The sequence below is a fragment of the Erinaceus europaeus genome, chromosome 1 (assembly GCF_950295315.1).
Source record: "Erinaceus europaeus chromosome 1, mEriEur2.1, whole genome shotgun sequence".
In the NCBI taxonomy this organism is placed as follows: Eukaryota; Metazoa; Chordata; class Mammalia; order Eulipotyphla; family Erinaceidae; genus Erinaceus; species Erinaceus europaeus.
In genome coordinates this window covers 37,372,440-37,389,192 of record NC_080162.1, presented here as the reverse complement: position 1 = coordinate 37,389,192, position 16,753 = coordinate 37,372,440, and the positions used below count along the sequence as shown (strand labels likewise).

Genomic DNA, 16,753 nt, shown 5'->3' with positions numbered 1-16,753 from the left:
GTGTTCCTTTCATGTAAGCTTCCATAGGAGATGTTTTGTGAGAATATGTCTGTTGTGTTAAGTATTGCTTAAAAGAGTTGAATACACTTGCTGATTTTTCATACATGATTTATACTTCTCATTTGTTCCACATAAATTGATACTAAGACCTTGCAGATTTAGATAAACACCACCTCTTTTTTTCAGTTTCATCTAAATTTATAAACAGTGACAGTCATGAGTTTTAAAATATTGTTACTCTATGGAAATATATAGCATAATAATAAATGTGATGTTTCAGATAATAAACTAGCTTGGTGGAAAGCCTCCGACCATGGAGAGTGCTTTAGTAGTTTGAGGTTTTGCTTTGTAGAAACAGCTGGAAGTTGACTTTCAAGTCAGGCAACAGCTCTGTCTACAGCACCTGTTCCGTAGCTGGCAGACATTGGTAGCTGTATGTGTGATTATCTTTTCTGCTTTGGTCAGGGTACATTCCACAGGGTTGCAGACCTCAGTGAGATGCAAGATGCCCTGATGCTTACTGTGCCTGTTTTGTATAGGAGGTTTGCACCCACGGATGTCAGCCACTGAGGTTGTTTTTTGTTGGTGTGTATATGCTCGTTTTGGCCTACCCTGTAGTCCCTGGTACAGTTATTAGAGAATTGATTTGAGAACTGTGCACAGTGTTGTTTGCATCTCAGGGGTGTTTTTTTGTTTGTTTGTTTGTTTTTGTTTGTTTTTCTGATCTATTTTCTTAGCAAATTGTAGTTATATTTCATGAGCCCACAACAGTGATTGGCAGCTTTAGGAGTGGCTAAGACATCTCAAATCTGTCACATAATACTTTTACAAGTTTAATTTTCTTCATTTGTAGATTGTAATAACAGTTCCTAGCTCACCCAGCTTTGGGGATTGAAATAATAAAAATAATGTAAAATTCTTATAAGTAAACTCTTTTACAAACTATCTCAGCTTCAGCTTGTCCAGGTTGTATATTACCCTGTTTGCTTAAGATCTTAAATAACACTGCAGGGTCTACACTGTAGTCAGACACCTGTGAATTTTATCACAACACGGTCTCTGCACATATGATGAGGGTTCTGAGTGTAGCCACGGCATAAATACCTAGTGTGTTTTACTTGAAGGAATTTTGCTATAATCTCTGTATTTAGCATTTAGCATTTAACTACTTGCAGAATTATTTTGATCTGTTTTCCTTTATGTGATGCCCCCATCTGTGGAATTTTAAATTTGGCTTTGTTCCTTCATTGTTAAAAAAGCAAACCAGTATTTGCTTGAATGAAAAATAAATTTAGATGCATCCAGGGTGAGGGGGAAGAAAAACATTATCAGTTCTTCACTCAATTCTGCAGTGTGGTTTTAATAAACTGCATAGCATTACCTATAAAAGATTTTTATATGCTGTCTTCCATTATTTTTTTGATCATCTTTTGTGTCTTTTGAAACTAGAATTAATAAATTCTGAGCTCCGGAGGCCACCTCCAGATCCTTTCAACCCTTTCGTTGCCTCCAGGCAAGAGAACAACTTAACCAACCTAAACCCATGATTTTCCTTCTTATTCTTAAGAGCTTTTTGAAACAATGTATTATATAGGTAAAATAAACAAGAACTATCAATTTCATTTCAAAATAAGTGGAAATGTTGCCTGTGGACATTTAATGGAAAAAAGCAAATGACAGTGTAAGATTGCAGTGCAATTTTAGGGTTGCTTTTGCCAAATGGTAGATAATTTGCTAACTGTTTTAGGCAGTTCTTTCACACATTTTAACCCATGGTTAATGATCTTGTGACTAAGATAATTGGATTAGTGCTTCTTCCAAAATAAGCTAAATATTTATGTAAACCTTGCTACTATTGAAAAAAGAAAGTGTTAGTTCCATTTATAGCCTAGACTTATTTCCCCCCCCCAAACTTGTGTCTGATCACATTAAGTGTTGAGATTGATGCCATTTTACCACAGTGCTAGTAGTAAGAAGCCATTCTTTTAAGGATCTTTCGTTGACTTTTTCATTACATTTCTATAGCCAGATCAAGTCAAATTCATGTTCACAAGTATATCCAAGGAAGTTAAGAACTGGTGCATGAAAAAAATAGGAAAACAATTCCAAATCCTAGCAGTATCAAAAGCAAGCTTATAATACAGGCAAGTGCATTTACTCCTACATTTCTATTTCTTCTTAAGGAGTAACATTTAAAAGGGAGTAGGAGTGTGCTTATCAAAATGGAATTTGAATAATTTTTAAAAATATTTCTTTATTTCCCTTTAGCTTGCTGATGACCGTATGGCTCTGGTGTCAGGCATTAGCTTAGATCCAGAAGCAGCAATTGGTGTGACAAAACGGTCACCTCCTAAATGGGTGGATGGAGTGGATGAAGTAAGTTGAATGTTAGTTTCACACTGTCTTTTTTTTTTTTTTTACCCAGCACATTGCTCAGCTCTGGCTTAAGGTGGTATGGGGGTTGAACCTGGGACCTTGGCGCCTCAGGCATGAGAGTCTTTGTGCATAACCATTATGCTATCTACCCCTGCCCTAACTTTTTTTTCTTAAATAGTTAATAGCACTAACATTTTCAAATCTCTGCTGTAAAAACTGATGTCTTTTACTTGAATGCATATTTTTAAAATTGGATTTATACTATTAATATATCACAAAGCACACATGTTGAGTGTGTGTGTGTGTGTGTGAATACATATTAATGATTTTGGCTTTAGTAGTAACTACCTGAGTTATAGCAACAAGTTGAAGAGCTTTACAACAAGAAGTGGTACTTTGAATTTCTAGTGATTAGAATTAAAAGTTGGTCATGCATTATTAGTGAGTCTACAAGTGGAAGACTCAACTATGTACTCTGAGTGTAGTTAATTGTCTCTGAGGCTAATAGATACCTGACAAACTTTGCTGGAGCTGTGGTGATTTCATCTGTTTAGATACAGTATGATGTTGGCCGGATCAAACAGAAGATGAAGGAGTTAGCTAGTCTTCATGACCAGCATTTAAACAGACCCACCCTGGATGACAGCAGTGAACAAGAACACGCCATTGAAATAACTACCCAAGAGATCACTCAGGTAAGAATGGGAATTAGACAACCAGTGGAAATGAGATAGTTCCCAAACTTGACATCACCATCTCAAATGTCATGGTACTACTCAAAGTGAGCTTGCAAATCATTTTCCCACATAAAGTTTACAGAGGGACATCAGAAGCCCTCAGCTCCACCAGATGTTGACTTATGTGTGTAGTATCTCAGAGAGCAGGGGTTGTCTTTAGTTGTTAGTAGATACTGCTGTGGATTTACTTAAAAATTAAATTGAGTGCACATGGCACAAAACAAGGACCAGTGTAAGGATCCCAGTTTGAGCCTCCAGCTCCCCACCTGCACGGGGGGGGGGGGGGGGGGGCTGTCACTTTACAGGCAGTGAAGTAGGTCTGCAGTCTGCAGGTGTCTTATCTTTCTCTGCCTTCCCTTCCTCTCTCTGTTTCTCTCTGCCTTATCCAACAACAGCAGTAACAACAACGCCATCAACAATAAGAAAAAAAAAGGCTGCCAGGAGCACTGGATTCATAGTGCAGGCACCAAGCCCCAGCATTAACTCTGGAGGCAAATAAATAAAATGAGAGTAGGGCTGTAGTGCAGCAGGTTAAGTGCAGGTGGCGCAAAGCGTGAGGAGGACTGGCATAAGGATCCCGGTTCGAGCCCCCGGCTCCCGACGTGCAGGGGAGTAGCTTCACAAGTGGTGAAGCAGGTCTGCAGGTGTCTATCTTTCTCTACCCCTCTCTGTCTTCCCCTCCTCTTTCCATTTCTCTCTGTCCTATCTAACAACAATGACATCAGTAATGACTACAACAATAAAACAGTAAGGGCAACAAAAGGGAATAAATAAATAAATATTTTAAATAAATAAATAAAATAAAATTGAGAGTAGCCTAGGAAATGGCATAGCTATGATGTGCCAAACTTGATGCGTGAGCATGGTAGCTGGCATTCATCTGTCACAGAGATGCTTGGTTAATAGTAAATAAGTTCTGTTATGGTAAAATAAGTAAATCTTTTTTAAAAGTTCAGAGTGCTCCTGAGTTCAATCATTTGAATTTAAATTATATGGCTTCTACCATGTACTAGTGCCTATAAAGTCATCCTAATGATTGAAAATGTTGAGGGCTTTTGTCCTAGAGTGAGGCTATCAGTGTCCCAGAGATGCATAGTATCCTAGGGGAAAAATAGTTCCTTGTTAAAATGTGAAATTTGACTAGTTTTTTTAAAAATAATATGGTAAGTTTTTAATTTTTAGTATTTGCAGTTTTTTGTTTGTGTAAATCTTCTGAGTGCTAGTGATTATAGTATAGGAGTGTGGTGATGTGCAAAACCTCAGGCTGTCAGATGGCACTGTTCTCATTTAATCCCATTGACGTCAGTGTGCTCATCTGTAGAGACAGTAATAATACCTGCCTTGTAAGCTACTTGTAGGGACTAAGAAGAATGCAGTAGTGAACTATATGTACATGGTACATAACATACATGTATGTGCTTTAAAAATCTAGTTCAGTCTTTCCATGTCCATAAAGCAAGCTTCAGATTACTTTTATCTGTTCAATTTTCTCAGCACTAACCAATGGACAGAACATTTGATGTCTTGCTTTGACTTTTGAGTTAGAGGCAATAGCGCTTTAGACTTTTCCTTTCTGCTTGCTGTGAGCATGGACTTGTTCTCTTAGCTTTTCCACAGATGCCAGCGTGCAGTTCAAGCTTTGCCCAACCGAGCCCGCAGGGTATGCTCTGAGCAAGAGGAGCGACTACTTCGAAATGTGGTGGCCTCCCTGGCACAATCTCTGCAAGAGCTATCTATCAGCTTCCGCCACGCACAGTCAGGCTACCTCAAACGTGAGTGTCTCTGGGCAACTTAAGGGATTTTTGAGTAATTAGAAAGTCACAGGAACAAAGTACTTTTGTTTTTCTCCTTTTTTGGCTGCCAGTTCTTCACTTCATCCTGTACTTTTTTGTTGTTAGCTTTTGAGCACATTCACACCTTTCACAACAAAAGGAAGCCTCCCTCCCCTACCACTCCATTCATCCCCAAGTGAAACCAATCTCTAGTTGAGACTGAGGACTGGATCCAACTGGCTCACATCTAAGAAAACAAAACACTATTTATCAAGCTGGAGATCTGAAAAATCAATCTATAGCATATTTTAAAACCTATAACTGGGCAAAGGAAATAGCATAAAGCTGATGGAAAAGGACTTTTATGTATGAAGCTCCAAAGTCTTATGTTCAACCCTCTGCACCACCATAAGCTAGAGATGAACAGTCTTCTCTGCTATCCCCCTTGTATCTTTCACTCTGTATCACTTTCATTAAAATAAAATAAACAAAATATATGTAAAAAAGCCTGTACCTTTCTAGATGTTGGAGTGGGCAGGTGGTGGAGGCCTCCTAATATATAAAATGCAGTTTTCACATTAATTTCCATATTTGCTTAATAGCTAAAGTATTTGAAATTGTCTTAAAACCTTTTCAGGGAATACTTAAGCACTTGCTCTGCTGGCTCTAGTGATTTACTCATCTTTCCTTAAATGGTGAAATGTCAGGTCCCAGATATATCCTTGTTATAAATACCCTGTAAACTTCATTTTTCTTTTATTTCCAGCAATCTCTCCCCATACACCAACAATAATCTGCTTCTCTATTCCTCTGACAACTAACGTTTGTATTTTAATTTTATTCTAAAATTTGATGAGAGTTATTTGAAATTCTTACTAGAGATGCTTCTAGAAAGTAATACTGATTTTAAAAAATGTTTTGTAGCAGCAGTGAGATTAAATATTTCTGCTTTACTTAGAGATTCTCAGGTGATTGTCATTTTGTCATTGCCTTGGTGTTGTGTGATTTAGACACATTTACAGTATGACTTTGTCTTGAATAACTGAAATTGCTTGCATATTGTTGTGTATCATCCCTTATGACCTCCACTTCCATTGGAGATAGGCTTCTTTGAAAGATGCTAAGAATATCTCCATTTTGACTGTTGAGTTTTACTTTAGATTTCCCCTTTTAATGGTGCAACAGAACCAGGATGATTTACATGTTCAAGTAAAGTGAATTCCTATCTGTGATAGGCATGAAGAATCGAGAGGAAAGATCTCAGCATTTTTTTGATACATCGGTACCACTAATGGATGATGGGGATGATAATACTCTTTATGATCGGGTACGTGAAAGGACTACACAAAATAGACTTCTGTACATTTGCACTCCATACTATTCCCTTCTCTTCATAGATCTTTCACTTCTGTGCACTGCAAATGAATCAGCACTGCTTGACTTGTAGTGCTTGCACCAGGCAGAAGAACAATTTTAGGATTCGTACTGTTTCTTCCTTTCCAAAGGTTACAGGGAAGCTTATAATCTGCCTTCTAGAACCTTTAGGAAAGCAGTCTGCACATCCCATTCTTTGTAAGAACCCAGATAAGCTCAGGGCTATCCCTGTGGTTTTTGTTTCTCAGCCCTTGTGCCAACCGTAAGCAGAACAGGAGTTCTCACACCTCTTGCTTTGGCCACAGTGCTTTATTTTCTGCTTGTTTGGGGGAACATGGACTCATCTGTTATGGAAAAAAAGAGATCCTATTTATGTGCTTTATAGAAATGTGTTCAGAATTCACTTTAAATTATTTCTAAAATGGTATGTATCATGGCTTTTTTGTGGGAAAGGAGAAAACCTAACATACAAATTCTGTGTTGTTTTTTTGTTTGTTTTGCTAGGGCTTTACAGACGACCAGTTAGTACTGGTGGAGCAGAATACACTGATGGTGGAAGAAAGGGAGCGAGAGATTCACCAAATCATACAGTCCATTTCTGATTTAAATGAAATATTTAGAGACTTAGGAGCAATGATTATAGAACAGGTATGTGAGTTTACCTTCTTCAGCAGGGGGTTTTCTTGCCATAATGCCTGGATTTTCTTTAAACATTGTTGATTCCGTTCTATCAGGGGAAAAAAGAAATTGAACTTACTACTTCAATGTGTGTGTGTGTGTACGTGCACACACATATACAAATTATATAATTTACTGTCGTCTACAAAAATATTCATAAATCTTTCTATAGATAAAGAATAGCTGTCAATATAAATTCTCATAATCTCTGTCCCATACCCCTAGGGTACTCATGGGAGTGTCCCACTTTGGGGACCTGGTTGGTTCTGCCCATACTCAGCAATGATTCTGGAAATAGATAAGATTTCCCTTCTAATTTTGGCAGGTTATTGTATAATAGCAACTGGAACCAGTAGCTTTCAAGTAGAATTAAATTGTTTGTTCACTGTTACAATCTGATTAGGATATTTTATTATCTTGCCAGCAGGGATTTGGGTCCTGATCCCCTTGAAACCAGCTGCAGAATGGAGTGTTGAGGCTATAGAAGATCTAGTTACATTAATTACTCCCACAGTTCCCAAGGAACTGTTTTCACTATCTCTTGTAATACAGAGTGTTTCCATTAAGAGCTCTGTTCTGCCATATAACCCAGTATCCCTCTCTATTTGAACCAAGAGATTAAGCAATTAAAAACAAAATTCTCCTTGAGGCAAACATTTAATTTTAAATGGTGGATTGGAGCTTACCATCTTTGCTTTGACCCATGAAGACCTGTGTTGACATTTATAGACATGATAGTCAATTTCACGACCTAATCATAACCAGGTCTAGCTTAACTGATACTCTCTGCTTACTTGAATTCAAGTATTTAAGCAGAAAATGGGTATAGAGGATGCTAGCCTTTTTCTGCTCAGAGTCTATTTCCACTGAACCGTGTATTTTTTAAAGCCTCAGTAAGTCTGAATATGACATATCCTATAGTTGTTAAATCCAAAAAGGAAACCTCGATTTGTCGGTATTTCTTTCTCATGAGCTAGACTGTATTGGAACTAACATAGTACACTGCCATTGAGTGCCTAACATTGCTTGATTATGGGTTCCAAAGTTTTCCATGTGTACCTTTACGACACAGTTAAGTAAAACAGAGAATCCTATGGGTAATGATGTCTTCAATTTGCATATCTCATTTTTGAAGTCCAATTTTCCCAGTTGTTGTTGATTATCTGTAACTGTCATTTATTATTCAGGGCACAGTCCTTGATAGAATTGATTATAATGTTGAACAGTCCTGTATCAAAACTGAAGATGGCTTGAAACAGCTTCAGAAGGTAATATCTTTCAGTAGTTGAGAATTTGAGCAACTATTACCAAATAGCAGCTTTCAGAAGTAGATACTTGTGCATCATCTCTGTCTTCAGCATTTCTTATCTGTTGCTGACTTTCAATGTTGTGGTGTAAAAATGTGCAGTATCATTTTATTCAGTTTGCCTACTGTGGGTATTGTTGCTATTTTACTGAATAGTTAATCCGGTCACACTTATATTTGAAATTACTAAGAGCTCCTTTTTGTGGCAATAATTTCTAAAGGAACTGGGTTTTTCTTCCTTGAGGAAATATTTCATCCTTTCTAAATCACCTTGTTTTAGGATATTAGCTAAATAGGCATTTGCTAAAATATGTGTGTTGAACATTCTGTTTGCTTCTTAATGGCTGACTCAGGCTTTGCCTGTGTCATATTTCTGATGAATTGCTGGTGGAGAATTATTCTGGAGAAGGTAAAAATTTAATTTTCTCTTTTAATCACCACACAATATTTGTGTCCTAACTTTGTACAAAAGAATAGTTTAAGTTGAAATGTATTAGCTGTTATATTCATTCCTAATTAGGTGGCTATTTATTTCAGGAATATTTATTTTGATTTTTTTCAAGCCAGTTTTGAAATTTTTTTTTTTATTATTGTCTAGAGACAAGAGAAATTAAGAGGGGAGATAGAGAAGGAAAGAGACAGAGAGGCACTGGCAGTCCTGCTTCACCATTTGTGAAGCTTTCTCTCTTTAGGTAGGGACCAGGGCCTTGAATCTGGATCCTTGCACATTAGTGTGTGTGCTTAACCAGATGTGCCACCACCTGGCCTTTCAAGCCATTTTTTAAATTTTATTTTATGATTAATAGTAGTTTACAAGATTATAGGATATAGTTCACACTGTACCCACCACCAAAGTTCTGTGCCTCCACCACTATAGTTCTCAAGTCTTTGAGACCATTTGTTTACTTTTTGTTGTTTTTTGTTTGTTTTTGCAAGTTCATGTCTTTCTGTGTTTCAGTTCTGTAGATTTCACAGATAAGTGAGGCTACCAGATAGTTGTCTTTCCCCTCTTCGCTAGGTACATCACCTCTGCTGTCATCCATTTTGTCCCAACAGACACAATATTATTGTTTTTGTTTCAGAGTCGTGCTATTCCATGGAGTATATATCCCATAACTTCTTTATCCAATCATCTGTCAATCGGCATTTAGGCTGTTTCCACTCTTTGGCTTTCTTAATATTTGTTAAAAATAAATGGAAAGCATCAAATATAGATGCATATATATATATATATATATGTATATATATATATATATATACACATGTTAATGGTACATGGAAAGACATCTTAGAAATCTTACAATCAGTTATGAAAAAATATGCATTTGCTATTAGGGCTTTTGTATGTCCTTGTGTGCATATGCTTAAAAGCAGTGTAGTATATTACAAAGCAAATTCTGACCACTTTCTTGTGTCTCTGAGCTTCAGTGGTATTTCTTCCCATATAATGAGTATTTTTTCTGACTCACTAAATGTGCTACTTATCATTTTTCTGAAATAATTTGCTTCCTGTGGTAGAGATGGCCCTAACAATGGAATTTACAAAATTCCATCTATACAGGTCTAGCCCAAAACTCTTTTCTTTCTCTACATGTGTTTGTTGACTTTTTTTAAAGCATTTGTATTTATTTGGTTGCTCAGCCCTGTGTATTGAGTGAAAACTAACTTTAGCTTCCATTTTTGTAATGCCCAGATTTTGATATGTTGCTGAATTATGTATCAGTTTTGAAAATTTTTAAATAAAAACAAGTGAGACATGTTTTGTAGTATAAAATACAGATAAAAGGGAGAGACATTCTCAGCAGGGGTGTATAAATTTAGTGGAAACTAAAATTTTTATTTTAGGTTCTACTTTATAAATCACTTTGAGAGGTTTTATGGCATATCATTTAGTATTAGCTTCCCTGGTGTTCTGGGTCCATTAGTAGAAGAGTAAGCATGCCCTGTCATCAAGCCACACTGTTTTCGGTATTGTGACTGACCATTTCCTTTGCAGTCAGCTCATCTGAGGATGATTGGACCCTAGAGTTGCTTTCCATAGGCTAGGCTCTCAAGCCAGGTTGACTTGTTTGACCCGATGTCTTCTCTCGGGTGATGAGGTTAGACTTAGTAAACAAAACTGCCAGGTAGAAGGTTGGTGGGGAGAATGAAAATAGAACAAAAAAGATCCTTAGCAGGTATGTTCACCAATAATGTCACAGGAAAGAGCAGAACATGTTCTCCCTTGATGTGGTTGGATATATATCCATCCCCTTTCTATCCCCCACCACTTTGAGTCCTTGCATTTGCTGAAGTAGACTGAAAATTATTGTTTCACCCTAATACATAAATGTGACCCTTTCTTAGTTTTGTTAATTTTAACCAGAGCACAACTCAGCTCTGGTTTATGGTGGCATGATGGATTGAGCCTGGGAATTTAGAGTCTCCGGCATGCATATACTATCTCCCACCACCACCAGAATTATTTCTGGGACTTAGTGCCTGCTTGACCATTCCTTTGCTCCTACTACCCTTTTCCCTCCTCCTTTTTCTTTGATAGTGGAGAGAGAGAGGTGAGAGAAGGGGAGATACCTGCAGCACTGCTCTACCACTCCTGAAGCTTACCCACTGCAGGTTGGGATTAGGGGCTTTAATCCATTCTCTGGGAGTCGGGCTGTAGCGCAGCGGGTTAAGCGCAGGTGGCGCAAAGCACAAGGACCGGCATAAGGATCCCGGTTCGAACCCCGGCTCCCCACCTGCAGGGGAGTCGCTTCACAGGTGGTGAAGCAGGTCTGCAGGTGTCTATCTTTCTCTCCTCCTCTCTGTCTTCCCCTCCTCTCTCCATTTCTCTCTGTCCTATCCAACAATGACAACAACAATAATAACTACAACAATAAAACAACAAGGGCAACAAAAGGGAATAAATAAATAAAATAAATATTTAATCCATTCTCACTCAGGGTAACGTGCTTTATTGGGTATAACCCCACTAGTCATTCCCATGCACACCCCTTTCCTTGTTTCTTTCACCTATGAGTAAGGTCATCGAGTGTTTGCCTTTCTTTTCTGGCTTATTTCAGTTAGCATGATTCCCTCCAGTTCTTTCTTTTTTTTTTTTTATTTATTTTATTTTATTTGTATTTATTTTTCCCTTTTGTTGCCCTTGTTTTAGTTATTATTGTTGTTATAGTTGATATCGTCATTGTTAGATAGGACAGAGAGAAATGGAGAGAGGAGGGGAAGACAGAGAGAAAGATAGACACCTGCAGACCTGCTTCACCGCCTGTGAAGTGACGCTCCCGCAGGTGGGGAGCCAGGGCCTCGAACTGGGATCCTTATGCCGGTCCTTGCTTCACACCACATGCGCTTAACCCGCTGCGCTACTGCCTGACTCCCTATTGCTTCGAGTTCTATCCGTGTTTAGCATGAGAGAAGATCTTGTATTTTCTTCTTGTCCTATATCTTTCTTCATGAGCGATTCCAAGTATGTGTTTTTTGAGTTCAGGTTGGATTGATAGTTAATTCCAGGACCAAGGAAGAGGTCACAATAATGTAACTGGTAGCAGAGATGTAAATTCTGCAAATGGTACTGGAAAGGGGATGATTTGGAGAAAATGACTGCCTTCCCCCCCCATCTTTCTCTAGGCAGAACAGTATCAAAAGAAGAATCGGAAGATGCTTGTGATTTTAATACTATTTGTCATCATCATTGTTCTCATTGTTGTCCTCGTCAGCGTGAAGTCTCGATAAGTTGCATTTGGCGTGTGTGCACCGCATGTGTGGATTCCCAGATGAGGGGCTCAGTGAGCCCCTAGGCTGCTGGCAGAAGTGCAGCCCCGAGATCAGCATTGGGGCAGTGAGCATTTCCATGGACTCCAGTCGTGCTCAAGCAAGGGGAATAGGGTTCTGTTTTTCTTTGCTATCAAGAATTTAAGGACTTTTGATAATTGCTACAGAATAGATTGAGTTCTGTCATTCTGTTAGAATATTTTTTTTTTCCAGAAAAAATTGAGCGTTTACATGCACTCCACAAACTGTCCAATATTTTATGTATATGTGCTAATTTTAAGTCATATTTGAGTAGCATGTTAAAATGATTTTTGGAGAAAGTTTCTTTAAACCACTGGTTTTTATGAAATTTGGTACCAAAGTTTATGAGTAAAAGCAAAAATGCCTCTTCATCATTCTCTATATTTTCCAGTAGAAAACAAACTGAGAAGTCCTCTAAGAATTTATAATCCATTCCCCATTAACTTAATTTAGCTTTTCCATCACTGTTAATGATCAGAGTAACAAAGTGTGAAAAATAAGAAACCATCATTGATGTTAATTAACACATTTAGATGGGCCAGTTAAAACAGCTTCATAAGTTTAAATTAATTGTAAATGGAGTACTGCTCATCTATAATTTTTGCAATGCACTTTTAACTGTAAACCAAAAAGGGTTACCAAACAAAACCGCCTAAATGTAAAAGTTGGTGATTTGAACTAACCTCACATTGTTAAAAGGAAGCTTGACAGTGTCCTGAAAGTTAGCAGAATCTGCCAGTGTGTCCCTCTGCTCGTCCTCAGCCATTCTTTCCTCAATCCATTGTATGTATTAACTGCATAATGACCTGTTCAAGCCAGAAACCATTTAATGAGCTGTGAATTTACACAGAGGCCATTCTAAATGGGTCACCCTGTTTAGGATTAGTTGGTCTCGAATTATTAACCAAACATCACGCAATTTCAAAGTAAAATATTTCACCATGGTTTGATTTATTGGCTCTTGCATCGCCACTAACATGCTCAGAAAGTTGACGTATTCCTGTAGATTATGAGAATCTGGATGAGAAAAACCCCATGTGAGCATGAAGCAAGTCTCCAAAGACTTTATTATTTATGTACCTGTTTACAATATGGTGCTTGAATACATCCCTAGAACTGTAGAATCATTTGGATTCTGACTGAATTTGTTGGAAAGCTAACGTTCATTTGGTTGTGAAACACCAGTATAGTTTTAATAGTCTGTATAACTTATGATAGCTTTTCTGTTGTTTTCTCCTTAAAATTTCAAGAAGAACATGGCCTAACTAAAGTGCCGTATTTTATTTGTACCAGTCTAGAACTGATTTACAGATTATTTTTCATAAATTTAAATTCAATTCCAGAGACTCAAGTTGTCCAAGCAAATCATGAGCTTAGCACCCAAGCGTTTGCCTCCACCTTCCCTGCCCAAGTTATTTCTGAAGCCAGGCAGCCGCTGGCTTTCTTCTTACCACTGTGGGTTTTAAATGATCTAAAAGTAGTCCCTGGAATTTCAGGCATTCCTTGACAAATAATCTTGTATTAGGAAAGAAGATCGGGGATAAGAATTGAGTGTTTTGATCACCCTTTGTTAAGCAGGGCTTCTATAGGTCTGGAAAGGTGTTAGAGGTGTCCTTTAGTCTTTGCACATTTTAACCCAGTGGTAAGTCGAGATGTTCCGTTAGCCGAACTGTTCTTAATTGTTCAGACCAGGGAACTTAGCTCCCAGTGGTCTGTCTACAGTGGCAATCAATACTGAATTAGTATGAAAGTTTTTAAACCCTTAAGGGAAAGTGACCCTTTGAGAAAGGATCACCATTTATTCATACTTATTGTGAGTAAGGGTTGATTTTTGTCATCCCTATAGGCCCATGAGGGTGCAGTAATGGGGGCCTGGTTAGAAATGGTTTAGGAGCCTTGTGGAGAATGGTCAGCCATCTGGTTTTGACTAAAAGCAGTGCAGTACCAGCTGCAGCCTGGAGCTCATGTGTAAGCTAGTGATATCTGTAAAACACTGTATTTTTATCTTGAACCTTCACTTGAGGAGAGATCAGCAGCACTAGGGGGAGTGGGAGAAAAATCAGTAATAGTGTCCTGGAACATCAGGGTAGTTCATTCCCTGTGGAGGAGGCATTTCCTTGCAGCCCTTGACTGCGGGAAGCCAGCAGTAACCTCTGCCCAGTAGTCCTCCTTCTCCTGTTGCCTAAGATGTACTTCAAGAAGGTCGATGATATGGTAGACTGGGGCCTCTGCACTTGGTCTCAGGTCACCTGTCCCCTTCAATATCTCCTGGAATGGGTGGATCCCTTAACTGGGACTGAAAAGAGAAATGTAAATATTTATTGCTGCACCTCCAGAGCTCCTGATCTTTCCCGAGATTATAACTGAAAAGTCTCCTTTTATTAATTTAAGGGTGGGGGAATGCTGGTTTCGCCATGAGTGTGAAGCAGTATGTATATCTCTAACGGATTTAACACTTTCTCTGCTAATTGAGAGAGCATTATTTATTTGTTTTGACACAAGTGCTTTCAGTGTTTTATTGTAGCTAATGGCTTCTTAAAGGTAATAAAACCCTTCTAACCTAATTGGTCAGATAAGACTTGTTTCTCCTGTGCTTAAATAAAGCAATTAGTGAAGCACTTCTATCCAAAATAACTTTTTTGTCCTTTTGTAAAACTAATTTACTGCTACTGGAACCTTTTTCTACAATAAAGCAGTCATGCAGATTAAAAAAAAATTGCAATCCTAGTTTTAATTTTAAGGATGGGGTCCATGTTTTCTGTGTACTGGAGGGCCTGGCTGGTTCTGGAATCATTTGGTAATCACGGTTTTGTGCCTGAGGCCTTTGCCTCAGGATCTGAAAGTCCATCTGTCTATTTAATGGGCACTTTTGAAGGGACCAATCTATTTTCTATCTAATATATAAAAAAGGAAACTGTCTAAAAGGTAGATCTAGTTCAAGCTAGGAGGAATAGCTCAGTGTTAAATCACAGGACTTGTATACTTGAAGCTCAGAGATCTTAAGGTTCATTCAATCCACTGTATTACCTTATGCCAAAGTTAATGGTACTCAGGTCTTTTTCATAAAATAAAAATCTTTAAAAGGGCAGGTAGTCTTTTAGAAAAAAATGCTTTTATTATGTATGCTTATATACATCCATACCAAGAAACATTTGGAAATGTTTGGATTTTAGTACATGTTGATGAGTAATACAGGCTTCAGGAGATAGATATTTCTAAATTACTTTGTTTCCTATCCTATTACACCTCAACTTCAGTTAGCTGTTTGCTATTGTGTTGTTGGAAAAGTAATTCTGTATTTTTCCATGTTTTTCTATGCAAAAATGTGTCATGACTTTCCTGACAACCCAAAGCTGTTTCCCCTCTAATGTATTAGTTCTGTTCTTCCTCTAAGGCTGGGCTAGGGTTTTTTGTTTTTTTTTTTTTTTTTTTTTTTTTTTTGTTAAGAATCATTAACTTGTACCCATGCATGCCCAGTAGAGGATGTCATCCAGAGGCATGGGGAGCAAGGGGATCTCTAATTAAGTGCCAGTGGCTGTACATTTAAAAAAAATATACCTGGGACTGGGTGGTGGCACACTCAGTTGAATGGTTGTATGCACATACTATAATGCACAAGGACCCAGGTTCAAGTCTCTGGTCCCCACCTATAGGAGGGAAGATTCACAAGTTGGTTAATTTGTGCTACAGACATCTCTTTCCATCTCTATCTTGTGTCTCTGCTCCTCGGTGTCTCTGTCCTATGAAAAAGAAGACGAAAAATGAAAGAGAAAACGTCATTCATCATGTAGGTACTGAGCTCCAGTAATCCTGATAACAATAAAAAATACAACAAAAATAGTAGTTATTTTTCTTGTCACCCTCTCAAGCTTTGCATTTAATTCAGTGATGCTGCTATTACAGCAATTTTTTTTATATTTATTTATTTTCCCTTTTGTTGCCCTTGTTTAACATTGTTGTGGTTATTGATGTTGTTGTTACTGGATAGGACAGAGAGAAATGGAGAGAGGAGGGGAAGACAGAGACAGAGAGAAAGAAACACCTGCAGACCTGCTTCACCACTTGTGAAGCGACTCCCCTACAGATGGGGAGCTAGGGGCTCGAACCAGGATCCTTACACCAGTCCTTGTGCTTTGCACCACGTGCGCTTAACCCGCAGTGCTACCGTCCAGCTCCCTATTACAGCAATTAATTTTATCTTCAGAGTCTGTTTACAAATGCCATAATTGAACCAGCCTCCTTGTATTGTACCCTCATCTCAGTTTTAGACTAGAATTACATCCTTCTAACTTGCTCACCAGTCATTGGTTCTGTCCAAGAAGCAAATAGACTATCTCAAAGGATAGATATTTGCCAGAGGCTTCTAGAACATTCTGCCTAGGGCTAAACATTAAAGAAATCTCCATTTCAGTGGGGACTTATGTAAAAGTACCAAAACATGTGAATACTTCTACTACTAGAGTGGTATCTCATGTTCCTGACAGCTGTTGGTGATCCACTTATTTATTTATTACTGTTATGGGACTTTACTGTTCCAGAACAACTTTCAAATAGAGAAACAAAAGACACCACAGCATCAAAACTTCTTCCAGAGTGGTGGGGGCTTCTATCTAGATCTAGTAGTACATGGCCGGCAGGCACCCTATCAAATTATTCCAAGCTATCTTGGTGGTGCTGGCCCATTCCTGACATAGCTAGCTAGCTATACTAGTATCTGTAAT

The 16,753-nt window shown here is 38.2% G+C and overlaps 1 protein-coding gene across 3 annotated transcripts in view; it reads left to right on the top strand.

The window, feature by feature from the left end:
• STX16 (syntaxin 16) overlaps window positions 1-14,654 on the top strand; it is a 30,659-nt gene extending 16,005 nt beyond the window's left edge. For all 3 annotated transcript variants that reach the window (XM_007525129.3, XM_007525130.3, XM_007525132.3), the window contains 7 exons: window positions 2,269-2,376; window positions 2,931-3,071; window positions 4,720-4,885; window positions 6,121-6,212; window positions 6,764-6,907; window positions 8,125-8,205; window positions 11,868-14,654. In XM_007525129.3, the coding sequence (XP_007525191.2) occupies window positions 2,269-2,376; window positions 2,931-3,071; window positions 4,720-4,885; window positions 6,121-6,212; window positions 6,764-6,907; window positions 8,125-8,205; window positions 11,868-11,972 (837 nt within the window). In that variant the 3' untranslated portion in view covers window positions 11,973-14,654. The remainder of the gene's footprint in view (window positions 1-2,268; window positions 2,377-2,930; window positions 3,072-4,719; window positions 4,886-6,120; window positions 6,213-6,763; window positions 6,908-8,124; window positions 8,206-11,867) is intronic.
• The last annotated feature ends 2,099 nt before the right edge of the window (window positions 14,655-16,753 follow it).